Below are 24,198 nucleotides of genomic sequence, written 5' to 3' on the forward strand. Positions count from 1 at the left end.
AGAGAGAGAGAGAGGTTGGTTATAGTGTTTAGGATGGGTGTGGGTGTACATTTTCTAAGAAGTCAGTATTGAGTTCAAGGATAACATGTAGGTTTAGATCCGTGTGTGTGTGCTTGTGTGTGCGTGCGCGCCTTCTGATGTCCCCTACCGCAGTAATTATAGTGTCACTGAGGTGGTCTCACATGACTCTTGTGACCAAGTGGCTTTGATGGCTTGCTACAGAGGAATAAAGAACTGCTAGTGTGTGTGTGTGTGTGTGTGTGTGTGTACACATGCTTGTATGAGTGTGCTTCTTGATTACAGGGTTTTGTGAGCCTGTGTGGGATTCTGTACTTTGTGTGTGTGTGGTTTTTCTGTACAAATTAGGGTTATGTTTAGTGGATTGTGGGATTGTTTTAATGTTACAGGTCTACTTGTGGGGTCTCACACGGACACACGCACTACATGCAAGCAAGCTACAGTACAGTACATGCCTGTGAGAGTCTGTGCATTTGAGATAGTAATACTGTGTGTGTGCGTGTGCGTGCGATGTACTAGCAATGCAACAGCTCTTTAATTCTCCCTGAGTGTGTGGTTCGGATTAGACCGTTTGCCTCAGCACCATAAAACAGTTATATATAATGCATGCACTTTTAACTCCTCTCTTTTAACTGATTTATTAAAACTTTCTGCTTTCTTTTCTATTTTTCCCACTAAAAGGACATTTTAGTCCGCTCGAATAAGATTCGCCGTGATTCCTAGTGCTTGTTCCCTTTGCCCTCTGAAGAAATTTGTACATTACACATGATTTTTTTTTTCCAGGTACAAGCAGTAACCTTTGGCGTCCCAGTATCTCAGTAGCATTTTTATGTACTCAGAGCTTCCTCAGTTTTCGTGTGCAATATGTTTTGCTGTAGTTCTGCAAAAAAAAAAAAAAAAAGTAAATAAATTGGATTATTTGTTGATTTTAATGCTATGATTTGAAGCCTTTTTTAGCTTTAGCTAAAGGTGGACTTGTGACAATTCCTAATTGTAATATATATATATATATATATATATATATATATATATATATATATATATATATATATATATATATATATATATATATGAGTTTAGATGAGTTTAAAATAATTAAAAATTTCTGATTATAGAGAAATGTAGTAAACGTACACATGTATAAAAAGGACTTAAATGCTTCCCACATCTAAACGGAGCACCAGACAATGCTTTGTCAGTATCTCACTAGATTAACACATTTTAGTTTGAATTATTTACATTTCATGCTAATCTTGAGCTTAGCCAGCACAGGATGGTGCAGTATCACGCGATAGCTTTCTGTCTGGAAAGAATTTACTGTAAAATGCTTCAAGATTAAGAAAGGCTCACCCAGATTACATCAGATGTCAGTGGTTGGTTGAAAGGAGTGTTGTTTCAGGAACCTGAAAGCGATGTGCAAACATTTGTCTCAACCTGTTGAAAGAAACTATAGCCATCTGCCCTTGCAACATTGTTTTTGTCTTCATTACTAGCTCAGCTCTGGCCTGTATGTCAAACTTTGATTCTTTTTACTTTTTAAAGTAATTGTAAACAAATTGTTAATATAAACTATAATAAACAAACCTTACATACTGAACTTCACCACTACATCCACCCCAGTCCGTATGGTAATTTGTCTGAACATTTCTGGAGTAAATAAATAGCTTGCAGCTGGTTTTTGTGAGCTCATATGTGGTTGTTATGTATGCTCAGAGTTGCACACACAAACGCACATGATGGCACAAGAGAAACCCTTCTGTTTTCTCAGATTTCTTTAACGGCTCAAACTCTAACCACTGAATCAGGTGTCCAATCTGGAGCGGTGCACTTTTCCAGACATCCCCCAACACTTAGACACCACCTAAGAAAAAAACTAGATGTTAATTGATTTGATTTGCTTCCCCATCAAAAAGCAGCCGTGCTGGGAGTTGAAAGAATCTGGAACTGTAATGTACTTAAAGTGGGATTATGTGTAACAAAGCAAAACTCCATTGACAATAATGGAAATAGGCTAAAAGGGGTAAAATGGATTGATCCACAGGACAGATGGGAGAGTCACAGAACAACCACAAGAACTAGACACATCAAAAGCTGGAATTTTGAATTTCAAAGTTGCCACAGTTGGCAAAGTTGAATTTGTATGTTCTGTTCAGCCTGTACTACATAGAACACTTTACAACCCTACACATTATGTAATATTTTACCATCCATTCATTCTCTTCACCACATTCATCCTGCTCGGTCACAGGTTACCTAGGGTCTATCCCAGGAGACGCTGGGCACAAGGAAGGGTATACCCTGGACAAGGAAGGGTACTGTATACCCTGTCACTCTATAGCAGTGCAGAACCTTTTACACAACAGAGCCTCACACACTATAAATAAAAGATCAGCCTTCAACGCATATTTTTGGACTCGGGGATGAAACCAGAGTACCCAGAGAAACTGAAATCCTCAGACACATGGCGGATGTGTAAATCGAACCTCAAACCCTGAAGACATTAGACAAATGTGCTAGCCAACAAGCCTCCAACCCCCCACTCCCCGTTGTATATTATTTCGGCGGTTCGAAACAGGGCTTCGTTGTAGTTTGCGCTTCACAATGCCCCACATTCTCACTCTGAGACAGGACCGAAGGCAGGCCAGTCATTCCTGCAAATGATGCCCTCAGAGATGTGCAGGTTTCACCATGCCATGGTCACTGACATGTCTCCATACTATCAGAGATACTGGCTTTTGTACCTAACTCTGAAAACAGGGAATTGCTGGTCACCAGCATAAGGTATGTTTTGCATGCTGGGACCAGCTTGGGATGGTGGTATGCTGGTCCAGCATTAGGTGCTGATTGCTGGTGTGCTGGTCAACATATGTTGTCTTTTGGATGCTAGTATACAGTAATCCCAGCATTCCACAACAAAACCCATTTGTTACACATCACATTTCTTAGTCAATTTTTTATATATACACACACATTATATATATATATATATATATATATATATATATATATATATATATATATATATATATATATAATATTTATATATTATATGACTTATGTGTGTATAAGTTTGTTTAAAATATTTATTAGACAATGACATTTGCCATCACACTGTAATATACACACATTCACAAAAAATGTTACACAGTATAACCTTTACAACACACATTTTCAGTCTTAGCTTCCGCTCTCTCTTTTAGCGAGTAACAAGTAGTATGTGGTGGTGATGACCATGTTTTTTTAGGAGGTGCTACCCGAAGTCCTCTTTATTCTCTGAAAAATTATAGAAACAAAACTATATATCACTCATTTGTTGATATTGTGCAGTGAACGAGTTACGATAAAACAGCTACTGCTTAAGTTACATACCTTTTAAGCATTAGTATTTGTGCCTTGAATAGGTCTTGCTTCCATCATAGCGACCCAATAAACCTGAGTTTGGTCAAACATGTCATAGTTAAAGTCCTTAATTTCTCTAGTAGAAACAACTGCCGTGCAGCCGTCATCCAGGTACCTCAAGTATGCAAACATTCTGATTCCCAGTGATCAGCAGATTTGTCGTGTAGAAGCGGAAGCTTTTTATTTACCCCAAAACAAAATCCTAATTACGGTGGCAAAAACATGATGATCTGGAACACGTGCACTTATATTAATTTCGATAAACAGTGTAAGGTATATAATGTAGTCGAAAACATCACAAGATTTATTTTTGGAAAGTGTAGGAACTACATTTACCTTCGTAAACTTAGTTGCTTTAAAGGTTGCATAGCAACACTGATGCTGGGTAATATCTCTTCACATTAACACTTTACTACCTCATATATATATATATATATATATATATATATATATATATATATATATATATATATATATATATATATATATATATATATATATATATATATAATATCTCAAAAACCATCATTCTGTATGATTTATATGCTGCTTCCCTCATGGAGCCCAGGAAGTCAACATTTGTTGGTATTACTATATTTAATTTGTGGAGACACTTTAATCCCTAACGAACGATTTTTTAAATGTTTTTATTCTTTGTTATTCAAAGCTTTTTTGAGCTTTGTTATTTCAGTTCTTTATTCAAAAGAGGGAGCAAAAGAAATAACACACTTCTAATTAAATATATTCCAATATATTGTGTAATATAATATAATATATATAATATATATATAAGATATATAATATAATAATATGATATCTTATATTAATGTGTTACATAGAAACATACACAAGCAAAAATAAAGGTTGTTCCCATAAAGCTCATTCCAGCAGGATCATACTGGTTAACCAGCTACACCAGCCCCGTTTTGCTTGAGAACACCATGACTATGCTGGCCACCCAGCTATACCAGCATTATACCAGCACTATACCAGCATGAACCAGTAAAAACCAGCCTGGACCAGCATGGAATTCATGCTGGTTTATGCTGGATTTTTCAGCAGGGTTGTTGGCCCATAAAAATACAACAGCTGTTTTGTCCAAAAACTGTTTGAAATGTTAACTTGTCCCACCAGAAAATACCCTTTCACTGTCCATCTTGGATGAGACTGAGCCCAAAGAAGTTGGTTCATTGTTGACTCTGCTTTGCAGACTGTAGTCACACCTTGGCTTAATTCTGTGGATGCAGTGATGAATGGTTTGGACTGACAAAGGTTTACTGTTGTATTCTTAAATCTATGTTGGTATGTCCTTTACAGCTGCCTGAAGGTTTTCAAGAGGGGTTTGAGATCATGCACATTCAGAACAGGCTTTCAGCTTTGGACTTATGCACCATGCACTTACTGTATGTGTCATGATTTGACAGGATTCTCCTACTGTAGAAGGTGAAATGTCTAAAGTCCTTTTAGATTGTCTTTGTTCTCAATATGCTGGATTATTTGTTGTTGTTTATATATGCAAATTGGCAAGACTTGACCCATCCTTGCTCTTGAAGGACTAGACTGGAGACTCCATATATACTATAAGACATGGTTAACATCACTTTATTTCAACATGCATGTCTTCAAAACACAGTGAAAGCTGGTTGGGTAAAACATGAAATACCTTGTCTTTATCCTTATTTAATATAAATGTATACATTACCGTCACTATTACTGTTTGATTTTAATTTATTCTTCTTTTTTGGAGTTCAGATTATAGAATCTAATTTGCAGATTAGCGGAAGGCATATTGAGGACTTGACGATAAAAAGATTCTCTGGTTTAATGAGATCCAACATTTGGACCATGGCACAAAGTGTTAAGTTTGTCAGAAACCTCTAAGGGGCATGCATCATCCTCACTGTGAAGCATGGTGTTGGTAGCATTGAGTTACGTGTTGCACTAGGCCTCTTGCTTGCTTTTCTGGCTAATCCTTTATGTTCTCAAATACAATCTATTTATACAAATCTTTTATGATTTCTAAACCCAGCATAATCCCTAATCCTGAAATTTTTAGATCTGACTGGTATAAATTTGGCCAGGTTATAAAATAGGTTGTGTTGCTCTTTGAGCTAACACTGGGACTACTGTATGCTAATGGGAAATCGTGTCTGTGTGTGTTAGTCTGTTGGATCCTTAATGATTTGTGCTAGGCTTTTACTCTTAAGGCTGCTTCCACATATGCAGCACTTAATTCCATTTGAATGTGGTGTCCTTCCGGTTCTGAGTGAACCTTCGGAATCAAGAAAGATAGATAGATATTCGGCTGTGATTTTAGTTTTACTGTTTTCTGTAGCTGTAGCTCTGCAGATATGCCATGAGTTCTGGATATATGGACTAATGAACACAAAGACCATGATGCTAATGACTAATGTTTGAAAGTGCCTGTAGTTTTTAGTCTGTGAATTGTGTAAGAGATTACTGTATGTACTTGCTGTTGTGAGTCTGAAGCTTATGAACCACTTTAGAAAAGAAACACCATCCATTATTCATACAACTTTCAGTAGTTTGATCTGATACTAAAATGTTGCTTTCCAAATACCGTTGATACATCAAATGTGAAAATCACCAAAAAAGACCACAATACACAAAGGGCACCATCAAAAAAAAAAAAGTGTTCGTTTTGTTCATTGAACTTCTAAACACTTTGTCTTTCTCAGAGTCCTTGTGGCCTTTTGATTACCTTAATATAGACATTCGTTTTTGTCTGTTATACAAGGTATGAAACTAACAACTAACAGATGGACTTTTAATCGTACAAATGAAGATTTGTAGCTTTATTTTTTTCGGCCTCTATTTGTGCTGAGCCTTAAGGTAATGGCATGGTCAGTCACATGGTTTGGCCCACAGTGCTTTGACCTTTGCTTGTCTCTTGACAGCATGTAGATTTAAGCCATTGCTAGGGTATGAGTGAGCATCAGGAGTGTGTATCCAATCAGGAGGCCAGAATATGACTAAACCAAACAGCAAGATCCCTGATTATAATCCAGCTAGATATCATGGAATGTGGCACAGGATTAAAGGGAATAGTCACATGTGGTGTAAACTGCTTTCTCATGCCAGAGCTGTAGGCATAATTGAGATATTTATCTAAAAAGCCATTATGGGGTAAAAACAAGCCAGGGGAAAAAAGTGCTTCCTGGTGTCAACTGGTTTGTACTGTTGATCACAAGACTTTCTGACTCTTCACCTTTAAGGCCAGGCAGAGAAAAAAATAAAAGAGAGAGAAATGTGAGGCTCTACCCAGTGTTGGTGTGTACAGTGTTCCTAATAAAGTGCTCAGTGAGTTTATGTTTAAGATTCAAAGAACACTGCATTCTGTTTTCTGTCAAATGTTGGTTGCAAGTAATAAGGAAATAATCGCAGTATCGGAATGATACTCGATATTAGAGTAGCCTCATGTGGACAAAAAGGATAAACTGGAGATCTTTCTGTAATTCGTTTTCATATAGGAAATTTAGGATCCATGATGATTCGCATGACATCCTTTGCAATGTTCTTGTCTAATTGGCTCCCAGGAGGCCCAATCATGTCTCTGTTACAGTACATATGGATGCTTCTGTTTTTTAAAAACATATTAGTTATCAGTATGCTTCAAACGGTCTCGGTTACATAAAGCCTCTCACAGGCACTCTGTCTTCTCTTTGGCTGGACAGGAAGCGTTCTATTTTAGTAGCGTTAGATATAGATAATGTAGCTGGCAACTGCTCTTTGCTTTCTGGCCTCGGATTCACATCATTTGCATCACTTTACTTTATCTTTTCTATTCGCTTCAAGTAAACATTATTAAATCAATCAACCTTCTTTTTTAAATTCTATCCTCCAGATTATCACGTTTTGTCACGATTAAATATCGCTCATTAGATGGCACATTTCCTGTTTACAGCTCAGGAGTTTACCAGAACATCACACATTCCAGTGAACACTCAGGGGACCGTCTGACATAATCTGGACCTTGGCAGCTTGTCTCCTTCTTACTAATATTTTATGGCCATGAGAGTCACACTTTATACCCTGGGAAGATGAACTTTTGTGAACATTTCTGCTAGTGTCTAAACCAGGAAAGCGTTTGTATGGCTGCAGGTTTACATTCCAACCAATCAGAAGCCACAACTGAGTCCACTGAAAGCCGAGATCAACTAAATAAAAACAGGTAGAATCAGTTGTGGCTCCTGCTTGGTTGATTTGGTATGAAAATCCCACCCACACCGGCTTTTTGCAAATAACAACAGACCCCCAAGTAGCATTTTAAGAGCCGTGTGGACAGATTTACTGTTGGATAAGCATCACAAAATGTGCCAAACTGGTCGATCATGAAACAAGAAATGCTCTGTGACTCGGATACACCAAGTGCTACCAATTCATCTGTTTTAGTTAGCTGGAATTTCTGTGGCATTTTTCTAAAGTCGTTACGTAGCGGTTAGAACTTTGAACTTAATGCATGTCTAGATTTTGGACCATTCATCATCAACATATCTATTAATACAAGCACAAGTATTTTGTCAAACAGAAAGTCAGCTATTTTTTAATATAAACTTTCTTTTATTACCTTGTTTTTCCTCCTCGTCTCTTTCAAATTGTGTCTAATCTTAGTGAATTTTTTAGCACAATGCAATGCCAAGAAAAACCTGTTTCCTAAGATTGTTACTGTACCGAAAAGTTTGCGTGTAAGACTAAAAAGAATTTGATGGTGAACTGACCAGATAAGAAAGGTGTGTACGTGTGTATAGGGCTTTCTCATGGCTCAGTATCGGACTTGTCGTACTGTTTAGCAACATGACCTGATGTTAACCAATGTGCAATGTGCAACTTTGGAGGGTTACAAAAAAACAGGAATTGCGGCTGTCTCATTAAAGGTATATAGTAGGGCTGGGCGATACGGCTGAAAACTGTATCATGATATCAGTGTTTCATATCGGTCGATATCGGAATAATTATTGATATTTTTTATGACCCATTTAAAATAAGGACCAGGAGAAAAATATATTACATGTAAACACTTTTATTTTAAACTTAACCTTCCTCTGATCAGAATCCCCTCAGTTATTAAGACAGAAATGTCAACAACCAGGAAAACTCAAGTAATTACAATGTAAACATAAGTCTAAAGTCACAATAAACACTTAACAATTATCTCTTAACATTTAAGGTGCAAAATGAAAGAAAATGTAAGAAATGCTTAATAATGTGTAATGAAAGTGCAGTGTTAAATATAAACAGAGAAACCTGAGATTTAGTGCAAGTTTAGTGCTAGGAAGCTCACTAGCTGTTTTAAAATATGTGCAGTGTTTTGTAAACAGAAATAAAACTGAGGTAGACTGAGATGCATCTGTAATATAAAAAACAAACCTGATAAACTACAGTAACATTGTTTTAAATATAAAACCTGCAGAAATATGAAAAAGTAACACTTCAAGTGAATAAGTTACTGAAGAGGAATCTAGCAGACCAGCACGAGACAACGATGGCATTCACTAAATTCGAGGGGTTTCGTTACCGTGACGTAAAGTGGGTGTGGTTTCTGGAGGTCTTGGAAAACGCCCTCTTTCCAAAAACAAAAAGAGCGTACCCACGATGAATAATTAAGTACCAAACAGTCATACGGGTAGATTTTATATTTTATATCTATTGTGCTTTATTATCTTACAGTTAAGATGTTTTCAAAAACAAATAAACAACCAAAAACTACAGTTAGGGTTAGATTATTAAATAGGCCACGCCTACCAGATGACGCAATATCTGTTATACTGTTCTGAAATCCCTGGAAATAAGTGCATCCCAGACTTGATACTGTGACATGATACATGGCTGTTAGTGTGTCACTCCCTACCTTGCTAGGTTACCAGAGAGTGAGTGCCTTTGTTAATGCAGTAATGAGAATAAAAATTATCGAACGTTTTATCAAACACATTTTTTATTGATATCGATCACAATAAATATGGTTATCGTTTTATCGCCCAGCCCTAGTATATAGTATAGTTCTGTTGGTTTGGTGGTCCAATGAGTCAGAATGTGTTTGGCCCCCTACTTGCTTCTTGCATTATTATTATTATTAGTAGTAGTATTAGTATTAGTATTATTATTAAAAAGTATTATTATTAAAAAGTATTATTATTATTATTATTATTATTATTATTTGCTAACATTGACATATAACAGTTAATATCCAGAATTTGATCACCACTTTGGAAACTCAAACTAGAATGAAATACGTCGTGAGATGATGATGATGATGATGATGATGATGGCAGCACTGACCTTTTCTCTTTTTCCCTTCTCTTGACAGACCTGCTCAGTGGAGCACAGGAGAAGTGTGAGCTGCCACCTCTTGACGGCTTCCCGCACTGTGAAGGCAAGATAAAGGTGAACATACACATTTACACACACATACAAAACACACACACTCTCACACGGAAAGTGACAAGCCTGAGAGCTCCACAAAGGCATGCATACACACACACACACACACACACACACACACCATGCATAGGGGCTTGCAGTGGCAGTGATTTCACATTAATGATCTTAGTAATTATAAAAAAAAACACGCCCTTGTTTTTTGTTATCTGGTCACCCACACACAAACACACTTTATCTGCTTCTGTGTCCTTTTTCCTCTCAGCAGATATGAGAAGCATGTCTGTTTCGAGAGAAGAAACAAAAAAAACACCATGCCGTGTGTATTTTAAATGAAATTGTCACAATATTCAGACACCAAGGTGACATTCCCAAACCACATGTTTACCATTGCACTGGATGCTCAAACCTGATTGGTCAGAAGAGGATGATTCATTTTACAGCGGAGTTCAAAATGATTCGTAATACCAGGAACCGCTGTTTATATCCACTGTGATACAAGTACACACAGACACTTACAGACACACACAAACATTTTAATAATGATGTCATAATTGGAAAAGTATTGGCAGATTTTTTCAGATTCGCTGTTGGTCAGAAATCATGACATTTTGCAGATTGATGAAACATCAAGAAATTATATCAAAATCTGTGAGACAAGCCACAAGGAAGCCTTTTGTTCCCCTTCTTTCTTTCTTAATTTCTTTCTCCGTTTCATTCTTTTTGTCTTTCCTTTCTTCTGTCTTTTTCCTTTCTTCCCTCCCTCCCTCGCTGCCTCCCTCCCTCCCTCCCTCCCTCCAGCGTCTATATTCATTTTATGATTACCTCTTAATTAAACGATCACACCCATAGACTCTGAGAAACTCTTAAGCCCTGTTAAAAAGTCTGTGATCCTCCTTTCATTCATCCCATAATGAGAAATTTAACTTCTCCTCATGGTTAATAGCAGTAATGATTAGCTTCTGGTGCTCAGAACTTGAATTGAAACCCGTCAGTTGAGACAGGAGTCTTCCTGCTTTATAATAAAGTTGAAAAAAAAAAAAGTTGCTTTATGTTTTCTGAAACAAAACGCACCAAAAAACTGCAAGTTGCATCGCAAATTTGAAAAATAAAAATATTAAATTCAACTATTTGGGGCTGAAACAATTACAAAAAAGTGACATGTTTTCCGATTTCTTTTCACTGAGTAAAAGTTCTAAAGGAAATATTTTCAGTATTAAAAAAAAAAGCATTTAACAGCTTAATGTCAATAAACATTAAGCTGTTAAATGCTTGTTTTTTTTTTATACTGAAAACATTTCCGTTAGAACATTTACTCAGTGCCACGTGTTTTTTTTTTACACATGATGAACATGTGAACCATAAAACAATAGGCGCTCTGTTCCACACACTACCGAGCTTGTTCCTGAACATTTCCTGAATCAACGTGAACACACACAGTAATCCAGTAAACTGGAAACTGGTTGGGGCAAAAGAAAACTTCCCTAAGGCACCAACTATGTCTGAAAAAATTATTCTAAATATTAAACTGTTACAGCAAACCAAATCGAAGTTTATTAAACTTATTTCTTGTTGTTTTTTTCTCATTTTAAATCATTTCATTTTTTTTCTCATTTGAAAAAATTCTAGAAAGAATGTAAAGCTTAGAAATAGTAAAAGGTCTAGAAATAATGCATATAGTATAATAGTGTTTGGGTTGCTGTAATGTCGTAACTCATCATTTTCTGTAGTGTCTCACTTACATCAAGTGGAAATTCAGATTGTGAGATTTATTCCTGTCCGTTGCTAATCGAGCCGCCGAGGTCAGCGAATCTTCATCCCCCATCATCTTCATCTGAGGTGCCGGAAATCGATAAGAGTGATCCGAGCCTCGCTGACTCTGATCAATATGTCCTTCACTGTAAAAGTATTAGCAGAAAGTAACCGGATTAGGACGAGAGAAATGTCAAGGTCAGAGTAGGATCGCTTTTACTTCAGTACATTAAATATTTAGAACAAGCTCAGAAGGAAAGAAAGAGGGGGAAAAAACAACATCGATGTGATGATGGAGAAAAATAATCAGCGACAGAATGATTTGACTCAATTTTACCACCTTGAATTTAATTATTTACACATTGGGGTTTTTTTTTTGCTCTCAGTAACGTTACAGCCAGTTCTTCAGCAAGCCTCTGTTTTAAATAACTTAAAGTTAATAAGGAAGAAGGGAAGGACGGACAGACAAACAGACAGCCAGAGAGTAGGAAGGACAGAAGGAAGGATGGAAGGATAGAAGGAAGAAAGGACAGAAAGAAGGACAGACAGAAGGAAGGACGGACGGACAAAAAGAAGGATGGAAGGAAGGACAGAAAGAAGGACGGACGGACGGATGGAAGGAAGAAAGGAAGCTTAAGTTACAGAGAAATTGGAAAGTGTAAACTCCTCCATCCTGAAGTCTTTCCTTATGGAAAATCCACATGTACATGGCAGTTACAGAACACTAACACTGGTAGACTCCTTCCTTCAATAAATGTTCAATAAACGTCTTTTTTCAGAAAATGTGACTGAATAACAAAATATTTTGAGTTATTTTTATTGTTAATACCTTGACCAAAATAATTCTCTTTTAACTAGCTTGTTATTTTGGAAACTAGTGTTATTTTGGGAGTTTAATATGGCAGGATAAACAAGGATAATAATAATAATCGCCATGGTAACGGCTTTATCACGTGGACCGCTTCATGATGTACAGTAAATGATGAACGAGGCATGTGCTGGCTCAGACAGACAGACAAAACAAATAGAATAAAAAAAAAAGTTATTTTTATTTATCTGTCACAGCTACAGATAGTTAGACATAACACATGACATTACAAACAAAAAAAACTGACAGACACACATCTCTATATATATTTGGTAGATGCGTAATAAAAACAACAGGACATTACAGATAAATGTAGACAATATGACCTTTAGTAGAACCTTTAGTGTTGTTTAAAAAAATAAAAAGATGCAGCTCCAGCTTGACTTTTTTTCTTTCTGCCTCTTCTCTTCTGCAGTGGATGAAGGACATGTGGCGCTCAGATTCGTGCTATGCAAATTATGGCGTGGACGGATCCACGTGCAGCTTCTTCATCTACCTGAGCGAGGTGAGTCCATGATTTATAACCACTTATTTATTTATTTATTTACTTATTTATTTATTTTTTTTTTTTTTTCAGTGCAAAACTCTTGACTCAGTACTCAATTTCAGGATTTCAGAAACATTGTTATAAAATCTCCTACCAGGAAATTACTTCCCCTGCCAAAAATATGACAGCTGCTATAATAAAAATGTCGCTCTGTAGGAGTTTTGAATTGGATTATGCTGAGGTTTATGGGCTGGTTGTGTAAACATTAGGATAGTGTTTGTTACCCACAGGAGGAAGTAAACGCCAGGGTGACACCAGCATGTCGTTGGGGAAGGGAAGTGTGTTGGAGTCAAATCTGTAGTTACCAGGATGGAGAATAAATTAGCAGGTTTTAGCTGTGTGTTGTTCTACCTCATGGTTTTATTGGTGTATCAATGCGCTGTTGTGTCCTGTTCCTTTAATCAGCCCCAGATATTTGAAAGGAATATTCGAAAAGAATATTACTGGGTCGCTGATATACTTTGTGGGACGTACACTGTGATATGAGAGTTACGCTAAGATGTTCTGCAGCATCTAGCGCTCCAGAAGAAAATCATTGGAAATGTATAGCAAAGGTTTTCAAAGCCAACAGATCGTCTAACAGATTTACCGATGGCACGGCTCCATTTTCCGTTCTCTAGAGCAGCTTCTTTTAGCAAAAACAGTTGAAGAAGCAGATATAAATTGTGCCTTGGAGTCAGAGACAATAGCATTTGAGTGAGCCACGTGGGAGGTGTTTGACTCCTGAGGACGTCTGGCACACCGGGTGGTTCCTGGGTGTTGAAGGAGCCATTTATAAAATGGCTTTGAATCGTTCTGTCCTTCGCACGCTTGTTCCTGTTGTGAACACTGTGAGATGGAAGGTCTGGGTGATGGATGAGATAAAGGATGATGTTACAGTTGATGATGTAATTTGTTGTACTGTAGTAGCACCTGAAGCAAAGCAAGTCTACAGAATTTAAAGTGAGAAGGGTTCGATCTCTGACGCTCAGCCTTCACTACTGTACTAATCCAAATCGGATAAATAAAGATATCGTTTCTTACAGACTTTTCCGAAGCATCAGGGCGAGAAGGGAGATTTCGATCGATCGTTAAGAATCCTGCGTAGCCACTTCCCTATTAGCGCTTCACATAAAAATCAGTGTGTATAGGGACTGAGTAAACAAGTGAACAATTTTCCCACTATAACTGCTGCTGTGAGGAAGTGGAACGAGGACAGGTGCGTTTTGTCCTTTCCCATCGCACAGCTTTGTATATGGAGTCAGTCGGAGAGAACAGAGTGTATACAGTCTGTGTGAAGGTGTGCCAGGCATATCATTTGGCTGGAGGTTCATTAACCAGGTGGTCCTGGCACAGACTGACTCGTTCCCCAGAGGCCCTGTACAAGCCTCCAATTGATAAATGAACTCCTGACCTCCAGTAGAGGATCGTGCATGGGGACACCATGTGCACCTAATTCCTAATGTTGATCCTTTCACTTTCGGTCGTTTTCATTTTTTTTTTCAGTCATTTCTTTGTTGACTAAATAGTTTTTGTGTCAAGAGTCAATCTTCAGGCTAAAATAATCAGCAAGGCAAAAAAACGTCCTTTATCTTGTCATGTAATATGTTAATAGGGTCGTGCTGTTATATTTGCAAATGTTTCATTAGATAGAGTCCCATTGAAAGCTGTTTCAATCCACTCACACTTATCTATCTATCTCTCTCAATTTCTCCATCTCTGTCTGTCTGTCTGTCTCTTTCTCTCTATCCTGTTTCTTCTCATGCATACCTTCTACTCAATTCAAATGAATTCTGCTCATTGATATTCACAGAACTCATAGCCTGGAGGATAAACATGCACACACACACACACACACACACACACACACAGAGAACTCCAATTATACCTTGAATCTTAAGTGACGTGCACCATTACCAGAAACAGCAGACTAAGCGAATGTTTGGAAGTTATGTAAACAAACTGATCTCATGGAATTGGACTCACCTCAGTTGAGATATGTGCATCCCTCAACACACACACACACACACATACACATACACATGCATCAACACACACATACCTGCAACCAAGCTTATCTGATGCATAGTGTTAAGGGGTTTTTGGAATATGGAGGATATTGCAGATCTACACACAAACACACACACACACACACACACACACACACACACACTGTCGGTGACCGTCACCATGGCAATGTGAATGCATTTCCATATCAACGGTTCCTTTTCTGCTTCTCTCTGTCTGAGTTTTTCTTTAAACCATTGTCTCACAGCCACTCTCTTTTCTTCTATTGCTCATCTCCATATTAACTCAGAATCTGTTACTGTCATGCTTCATTTTCTTTCCATCTCCTCTCTCTCCATTTTTAGCTATCTCTTGATCTGTCTTTCATTCATTATTATTCCCTCTTTTGGGTAAGCCTTCCAAACGTACTGTATACAGTATACATTCACCAGGCACTGCATTAGGAATTCGTGCAAGTGTCTATTTAGCCATTTGCGTGGCAGAAGTCCAGAATTTGCACAGTCCAGAAAATCACGTGTATAACTAGTAAATAAAAATTCTAATAAAACATTCTTTTGAAGACTGTGATTGGTTGTTCAATTAAAAAAATTTTGGTTATTGGATATTAGCCTCACTTAGATATTTGAGACTGTAATCATGTAGGGATTACGTTTCTGATCAATTATATTAGAGATGGACTAACATTTCTGTCACTATGGAATTTCTGCTTTGTGTCAGAGATGTGATCTCTTATATGATTGGTCCTAAAAAATAATCTCTACACAATCTAATCTATATCATCGTCAATCTGTCCCCATGATAGCCTCAGATTCCACTCACAGTCCCAGATGTCACACACTTTCTTCATTCTCATGTTTGATATGAACATTACCGAAGCCCTGGGCCTATATCTGCATGATATACAGTGAAATCGGTTTAGACGCGTATATGGGAAATAATCACTGACATTCCTCAATAAGACAGGATTAAAAATTCCCAGAGATACTTTAGCTATAATGACATTACCCCTGAATCCTCAGGTGAAAGTAATCCAGTCCAAATAGGGCATAATTTTACATGTACACAATCTTTTAATCTTTTACCACGTGTTGTCTCTCTCAAGCTCATATTCTGAAATTATCGAAGGTTGGTAGTTCTTCAGAGGTTGTTGATGAGATGTCTAATGATTTACTTTTTTCAGGTGAATACATTTGGACTAAAATGATAAGAAATTGTGTTAGCCACCTTGCTAACATAAGAGAAAGAATGATTTCACTGCTCTTGTTTAACCATTAATTTTAGCTAACTGGCTAACATGAGCTCACCTGAAAGGATTTTTTTTTGTCAGGCTCATAAATTGTCATAACTATAATTTTTTGATATCTGGCTAACAACTGCTAACCATTTAGCATTTCTGAAGCGATACATATAAGGATATATTTTACATACAAGAGGCTAACCTATGCTAACTTAAGCTGACTGGATTTTTTGGTTGATAACTCAGGAGTCTAACATCAGAAAACCGGACAAGATTTTAAGGTCAAACTTTAGGTCTTTTATTATTATTATTATTATTATTATTATTATTATTATTATTATTATTATTATTATTATTTAGCTGGTCATGTGGAGCTTTTTTAGCATCATACTGAGAGGATTTTTTTAAATGTTTCATACTGAATGTTAATAATCTTGAAAGTTGTTAATCTACCAAAACTGCTATCTTAGATGAAACGAAGCTAACCTGACAGGATATCTGAGGAAACTGCAGCGTCTGCAGATAGACAGATTGTCCCTCTCCTTAGCTGCTAATGTCATTTCTTCTGCTCCTGTGCTCGTTCCACTTTCTTGTCTCTCTTCATCACTATTTCTATCTTTCGCTTTCCTGTTTTTCCTCCCTCTGTCCATCTGTAATGGGATGTATAATTGATGTGAGTAGAGAGAGTCATAGGGTCTGTGTGTGATGAATGATGGGTAGTAAAAGCCTGTTTAAGCGGATGACTAAAAGCAGGCAAATTAATGGCCTGGAACATTAGCCCCAGCCAGCAGCACACACACGCCAGAAACCACACACTCCGTCGAGTGTACACGATCCAACAGCCTGTGTGTGTGTGTATGACGGCTCGAGGCAACAAAGCCTGCTGTTTATCTGTGACTACAAGAGAGGATATATACGTGTGTGTGTGTATGTGTATATATACACAAGTACATATCACAATAATAGCTTTTTAACAGGCTTTATGATTTAAAAACATCACTGAATTACAAAGTCTGAGAAAGCTGAGCTTCTTCAACATCTGTCGGACAATAAAAGCTGTAATTGTGTATACAGCTCAGTGCTAAACTTGCACTGGTTTGCTAAAGCCAATAACGTCCGGTTGTGTAATATTAGCTGCTGCTGCTGTTTTTTTTTTTTTTTTTTTCCCAGGAAATAATTTATAAAGTGTTTTGTTGGTTTTTTTTTGTTTTTTGTTTTTTTTTTTTATTACAATGAGAGAATCTGTGGAAATGAAAATGAGCTACTTGAGCTAAAGGAGAAAAATAAACTTTTTTTATTTTACTCACGTTACACATGTAAAGTCTGTGGAAACGGATCTGCCCTTAGATGACAGGAGGGAAAGTTAGTGGTGTATTTTGATAGCTGACAGGTCATGTGGAACAGTGTGGGTGTGTGTTTTTGTTGAAGATCAGATAGATGACTGTGTAACGGAGCACATGCAGAAAGCAAAAGACAAATGCAGCTGAGGGTCACAGACAGAGCAGAAAGGCCACAGAGCCGACAGCACCGCATCGATGCACTGAACCGAAATGTGAAACACACTTCAACATGTGTCATACACCTACACACACTAACCAATCTACCCCCCACCCTCACCCCACAGGTAGAGAACTGGTGTCCTCGTCTGCTATGGAGGGGCAGCAATGCTAATGATGATTTTGACAAACAGGGACAGGTAAGTGTTTTCTTCTGAAACATATAATACACACAAACACACACACAAACTAGGGATGTCAGTGCTAGCGTGTAACCGCAGTTCAACTTTAATGAGACTAGTTGAATAAGTGTGTGTGTGTGTGTGTGTGTGTGTGTGTGTGTGTGTGTGTGTGTGTGTGTGTGTGTGTGTGTGTGTGTGTGTTTAGCTGGAAATCCGGACAAGTCTGGACGAGCTGTACCGCGTGATGTCACGGCGTGAGGAGTTCCGCTGGATGATGTTGAGGATAAAGCGGATGGAGGAGCGGTGGCTCGGCGCCGTGCACTCGCTCAGCCTCAAACAAGACCTGCGCAACCGCAAACGAAAGAAGGTGCGCTCCTCCACTCCTACTTCCGTCATCTGACCTCCTTCCACCTTCTCCAAGCCTTTTTTTTTTGTTAGTCTTTTTCATGCGTGTTTTTCATGCTCAAATCACCTACTTGTTTAACTTCATCCTTGTCTTTTCCTTTTTTTTTCTCCTTTCCTAGTTTCTCTCTATTTTTCTAGTTTTCTTTCTTTTTCTCTTTCATTACATATTTTTCTTTCACACATTCTCGTCCCTGCCCTTCTCCTCTCCTCCCTTCTGTTTTTCTCTCTCCATCTCAAGGGACACACAATTCCCTAAACACCTTCGCTTCAGCATAAACAGTGGATCAGTGTCTTGTCCTAATTCTGGAGCAGTATTTGCTTTAGGAAGCTCAGGGTTGTTGCTTTAAGTTTGTTTTTTAAAGAGAAACATGGGAAAGTCATTGTGGCGTGTACCTGCCAGTTTTATATAATACACACGCTGCTAAATAATTCACACACGTGTCGTGCCGAGAGACAAACATTCACACACACACGCCATCCAGAACATTCTTTTCCCTCGAGAGTGCATGCGATGAGACTCTTCTCTTTCACCTGCAGCCAACCACTGTGGCATCTACCCAAATACACACACACACACACACACACACACACACACACACACACACACACACACACACACACACACACACAGTGAGATAGAACACTGCCTGATTTGTGTCATTTTGAATAATTGAGCACTAAATTAAGCTCTGTGTGTGTGTGTGTGTGTGTGTGTGTGTGTGTGTGTGTGTGTGTGTGTGTGTGTGTGTGTGTGTGTGTGTGTTCGTGCATGCATGCGTGCGTGGGTGTGTGTGCGTGTGTGTGTGTGTGTGTGTGAGAAAATCGTGATGACCACAGCGCTCCAGTCAACCGAATTCTCTGTGACTCCAAACCACAGATTTTCTCTATAGAACATTCCGGAAGTCGTCACACACCACAAAGTTATTTGCCACAATATGATTTTCCTCATTGAAAGGACACCTGATCTGAATCCGATATCCACAGCTCTTATCTGAAAATGATACACACTTGGTGCAGCATTGGTTCAGCCCTGATCAGATTCTCTCTCTCTCTCTCTCTCACACACACACACACACACACACACGCACACACACACACATATTTTCCAGCATGAACCGTTATGTAACAGAGTGCAATGATTCTACCTCTACTTTATTTGGATAGCTGGAAGATTTAGGAAACGGCAAACACTCAGAGACAGCAAGATGAAGGACGTTAGTGAGCAAAGGAGCTGAATAAGGCACAAAGCGCTGAATGACGGAAGGATGAAGAGAGAATAAATGTGTGTGTGTTTGTGTGTTTAGATCCTTGTGCACCTGGGTCTGCTGACGAAGGAGTCTGGCTTCAAGATAGCTGAGAATGCGTTCAGTGGGGGTCCACTGGGAGAGCTGGTGCAGTGGAGTGACCTCATCACCACTTTATACCTACTGGGCCACGACATCCGTATCTCAGCCTCCATCGCTGAGCTTAAAGAGTGAGCATGCACACACAGACACACACACACACAGCTCATAAACAACTGTATATGGAAATATGTAACACACACATACAGAAAATTACACACACCTATGAAACATTAATGAGACCTTATTAGCTCCATCTAATATATTTGGACACACACATGCACACACAGAGTAAAAGACATTTAGATGATCTCATAACCTCCACCTTTCTGTCTGAATGTCTGTCTTTACATAGGATCATGAGGAAGGTGATGGGAAACAAGTCCAGCTGTCCGACACAGGGAGACAAAGTGGTGGAGCTCATCTACATCGACATTGTGGGCCTGTCTCAATTTAAGAAAACACTCGGGCCCTCGTGGGTGCATTACCAGTGAGTAAAATTTGCTCTCCGCCATCTTTATTGCTGTCACTCCTTCACTGACGCTAGCAAGTCAAAATCAAAGGATGAGGTTCAGGGTTTAGTTTCTCCCAGGCATTGAAAAGGAGTCATGTTATGACTAGAGCTGCAACAACTAATTAGATTCCATGAAACTTCCATGTTCGTTATTAAAAAAAAGGTACAGGAACAATTTACATTCTCGTGTTGCTTTCATGATAATATTTATAATGCTCTTTTTTTTCTGCACTTTATATAAATGAGCTTATGCTGCTTTGGCTGAAAAGTCAGTACTTGAAATAATTAACTCTTGATGGGCTAAAATGAATGCTCTCAAATGTTTAGGAGAACGGTTTATTATTTCTAAACTATCTAATTTGTGTAGATATTTAGTCAGGTTATGATGTCAACTTCCTGCTTCACATCGAAGGTGCTGGGAGCTGATTTACAAAAAAGAGTCGATTGAACAGAGGAGTCAAATCCAAAAGAATCGACTCAAAAAGAGTTGATTATGTGTAAATAAGTTTCCTAAAGGTACCAGGATGCTCTACTATTTTTGGTAGAAAACAAGGGAATGGTAAATTAGATTCTATTTTTCAGTATAAGGACTAACGTATGAAGAAAAGCTGAAATGCAGACAGGAGTTTGTTTACGGTGACTGTGTGCGTAACTAGGCAACAGCATCCTCTTGTTGTGTGATGTTTTAGTATTTCCTGTACTTTCCCTCACAAGAGTTTATATTCTTTGTGTATATTATTAAGTAGGTGAATCGGGGACTAAGCGTACGAGTCAAAGCTTCGTAGTCGATTCACTGAAAATGATTCACCTGAAGACTGTGGAGGAACCTATACATTCGAACAGGCTGTAAATGTATTTGTTAACATTTTGACGTTATCAGGACTCATTTACAAAGAGTAAAAACTGAACTCGATGCGTTGTCTCAAGGATTATTTAATTATAGACCTTGGAATTGTTTGTTGCCCTCATTAAAGTCTCACATGTTAATGAACGCAACATGGCTTTCCACTTCCTGCTCGACTTCATTTACGTGTCACACATAATGTACCATGGCTTTAAAGTCACGATGGAGAACTAACATCGATCATCAAACAGCTTGTTTATAGCGTTTAGCTAAGTGTGGTTGTGGATAGTGTAGTCAAATTGAATTGACACTAAACCATGTTGTGTGTCCTAAAAAAAAAATTTTTTTATATCTCTGACTGAGGCTTGAATCTTTAAACCCAGTGGTTTAGGAAAGGCATAAACCATAAGCAATATACCCTGGGTATTAGTCTATATTAAACAGCGGTGAAGGTGAACGAGCATGTCATTGATTTATTCAGTCTCTCTCTCTCTCTCTCTCTCTCTCTCTCTCACTCTCTCTCTCTCTCTCTCTCTCTCCTACCGCTCAGAGAGAAATTCAGACTGAAATGATTCTGATCCTCAGACCCCTCATGGTCATTACTGTCCCACAATTTCTTCACCTTTCTCTCTCTCTAGGCACTCAAAGCTCAAAATCATATTTCATTTCAATCTCATTTTTGCCTGTTATGAGGCAATTTCAGTGTGGATTTCATCATCATCATCAAAGTTCCTGCATTCCATTCCTGCAAGTCCATGACTTTGCGTTTTTTTCTGTCATAGCCACAACCTACTTACTTATCATGATTCCTATCTGATGCTAGCCAGAGAAGTAGAGTTTTCTCGTTACTCTGGATCATATTTCCATCGAACCAGGAGAAACTTAGGACGCAGTCTAGATACGAGTGTTTTGACATGTGAGATTTGCTTTGTTCTAAGTTATAGATGAAGAATCTCTCACTTACTTTCACCTTATATAAGTGGATGATGAGTACAATGAATCAGCTTCTGTGCTGAATCCAGTCCAGCCCAAGCTCATCCAAAGGTACAAGAGAGTCGATCGAGTAGAAGAGTCTGGAGATTTGGAGATACATCACCAATTTATTGCTCCTGTATAAAATGTTAACTCAGAATGAACCACAGGACCTGAAATTAAACATCTTATTAATTAAACATGCTACCAACAACGGATTAAGTTGGGTTTTTTTTAAATGCAGACTGACTTTCATCAAGACTTTCATCATTGCTGGGATTAGATCTTGCAACCTTCACTATAGACAGCGAGAGCACAGTTGCATAAACCTACTAATAAGACAACATTATTCTGCAAGATAGCACCAGTTAAAGGTGCGGTCTATGTTGTTTGGGAAATGGTTCAGAAAACTGCGTTGGGGCGCCTAACAAAACAAAACTAACATGTAGCCAATGGGCAGAAAGGGGCGTGTCTTGTCAGTATGGGAAGAGAGAGTGTTCAGTGCGTGTGAGTGATGCAATCATATTGTTCTTAACTTCAGTTTTGATAAAGACACATTAGTTGCCTGGGTTACGTATGTATGTGTGGGCGTGTTTGTTTAGGTGATATCATATGTCAACATTGGCTTTCAAACAACGGAGACCCCACCTTTAAATAAGAAAAACAATAACCACACTGGTACTGTATAAAGATGTTTATTTTATTAGATGTACACAGGATTTAATGATTTTAATGCGATCACGGGAATTAACCCACAATCAAGCAAACAACACGATTTTTTTTTAAATGACCACCAACTGTATGAAAACAGCGATCGTAGCAAGCCAAGATCGGACAAGTTTGATTAAGGGAGAGTTCAGGGTAAAGGGATTTGGGTGAGTCACAATTCACAACGAGATGCAAAAGAAATAAGAAGCATAACTTCATATAAGGAAGTTGAATGAGGTTTAAAATAACGAACAGGGAGATAAACACAAACTAGAGAGATAACGGTCAGAACTCCGTACTCCGACACCACGACCACACGAAGGCTCTCTCGGGTTTAACTCGTAATAATACGTCTTATCAAAAGCTCCGAAGGAAGTCTAACGGTAGTTTTCGACAAAACACATGCTCCAAATAAATAAATAAACAAATAAATAAATAAATAAATGTTATAGCCATACATATTTGTCTAATATTAGAAAAGTTTCCAAAGCATTGTTTTTTTCTATTCTGAGATCTGAAGAGCCCACTTTTATGAGAACGCCTCATTAAAATGTATAAGAAGCCCGATTAGAATTTCAAATGGGTCTCGGTGCTGGCTGAAAGATGAGTTTCATGCTGCGTGTGTACTGTGTGTGTGACCTTGTTTGCAGGTGCATGCTGCGAGTGTTGGACTCGTTCGGGACGGAGCCGGAGTTTAACCACGCTCACTACGCTCAGTCTAAAGGCCACAAGACTCCGTGGGGCAAGTGGAACCTTAACCCTCAGCAGTTCAACACCATGTTCCGTAAGTGGGTGTGGGTGTGGGTGTGGGTGTGTGCGTGTTTGGAGCGGTTGCTTTGGATTGTCGTCTCAGGTGTTGTACAGGATGAAAAGCTCTTTTGTTGAGACGTGGTACATGACATTCTCAATAAGCCCTTTGGTTTTTTTTTTCTAGCCTGAAACAGAACACTCATGGCTTTCATTAAGAAATGTGTATGTGTGTGTGTATGTATGTGTGTGTGTGTGTGTGTGTGTGTGTGTGTGTGTGTGTGTGTGTGTGTGTGTGTGTGTGTGTTAGTTTTCTCTAATGAGGCTCATCTTACAGTGCATTTTGAAAAACAGGTCAGCGTTCGCTTCTGAATTTCTATTTTCTGCTTCCTTAGTCATTAAAGTAAAATTCAACCCAGTTGAAACTTGATTTATTTATTTTTTTGCTGTCAAAAAGTCAACAGAAAGTCAGTGGTTTATTTTTGCTTTTTTTTTTTTTTTTTTGCAAGAAATATATCCAGCTTCCTTTTTCAAATGATAGTGGCTTAGTACCAGAGATGGGGTTTTAATTCCCAGATTCAGATTTTCTATGTTTCCTCCAAGCATCAGGGTTTCCTCCAAGCCCCACGTACTCTGAGTTTCCTTCCCTCAGTTCAAAAATACGTTAATGATTAGCCTAATTGGTCTAAATTGACATACAGCTACTGTGAGTACGGTGACCCATACTCAGAATTCTCCGGTGCCTTGCTCAAGGGCACCTCAG

At 38.3% G+C, this 24,198-nt stretch overlaps 1 protein-coding gene across 1 annotated transcript in view; it reads left to right on the forward strand.

Annotated features, from left to right (window-relative positions):
• Positions 1-24,198, forward strand: part of mgat5 (alpha-1,6-mannosylglycoprotein 6-beta-N-acetylglucosaminyltransferase) — a 70,115-nt gene that overhangs the window by 24,218 nt on the left and 21,699 nt on the right. The window contains exons 4-10 of the mRNA XM_027168562.2: positions 9,743-9,819; positions 12,849-12,938; positions 17,849-17,920; positions 18,108-18,269; positions 19,612-19,781; positions 20,006-20,140; positions 23,339-23,472. Of these exons, the coding sequence (XP_027024363.1) occupies positions 9,743-9,819; positions 12,849-12,938; positions 17,849-17,920; positions 18,108-18,269; positions 19,612-19,781; positions 20,006-20,140; positions 23,339-23,472 (840 nt within the window). The remainder of the gene's footprint in view (positions 1-9,742; positions 9,820-12,848; positions 12,939-17,848; positions 17,921-18,107; positions 18,270-19,611; positions 19,782-20,005; positions 20,141-23,338; positions 23,473-24,198) is intronic.

This window comes from Tachysurus fulvidraco, chromosome 1 (assembly GCF_022655615.1).
Source record: "Tachysurus fulvidraco isolate hzauxx_2018 chromosome 1, HZAU_PFXX_2.0, whole genome shotgun sequence".
Classification (NCBI taxonomy): domain Eukaryota; kingdom Metazoa; phylum Chordata; class Actinopteri; order Siluriformes; family Bagridae; genus Tachysurus; species Tachysurus fulvidraco.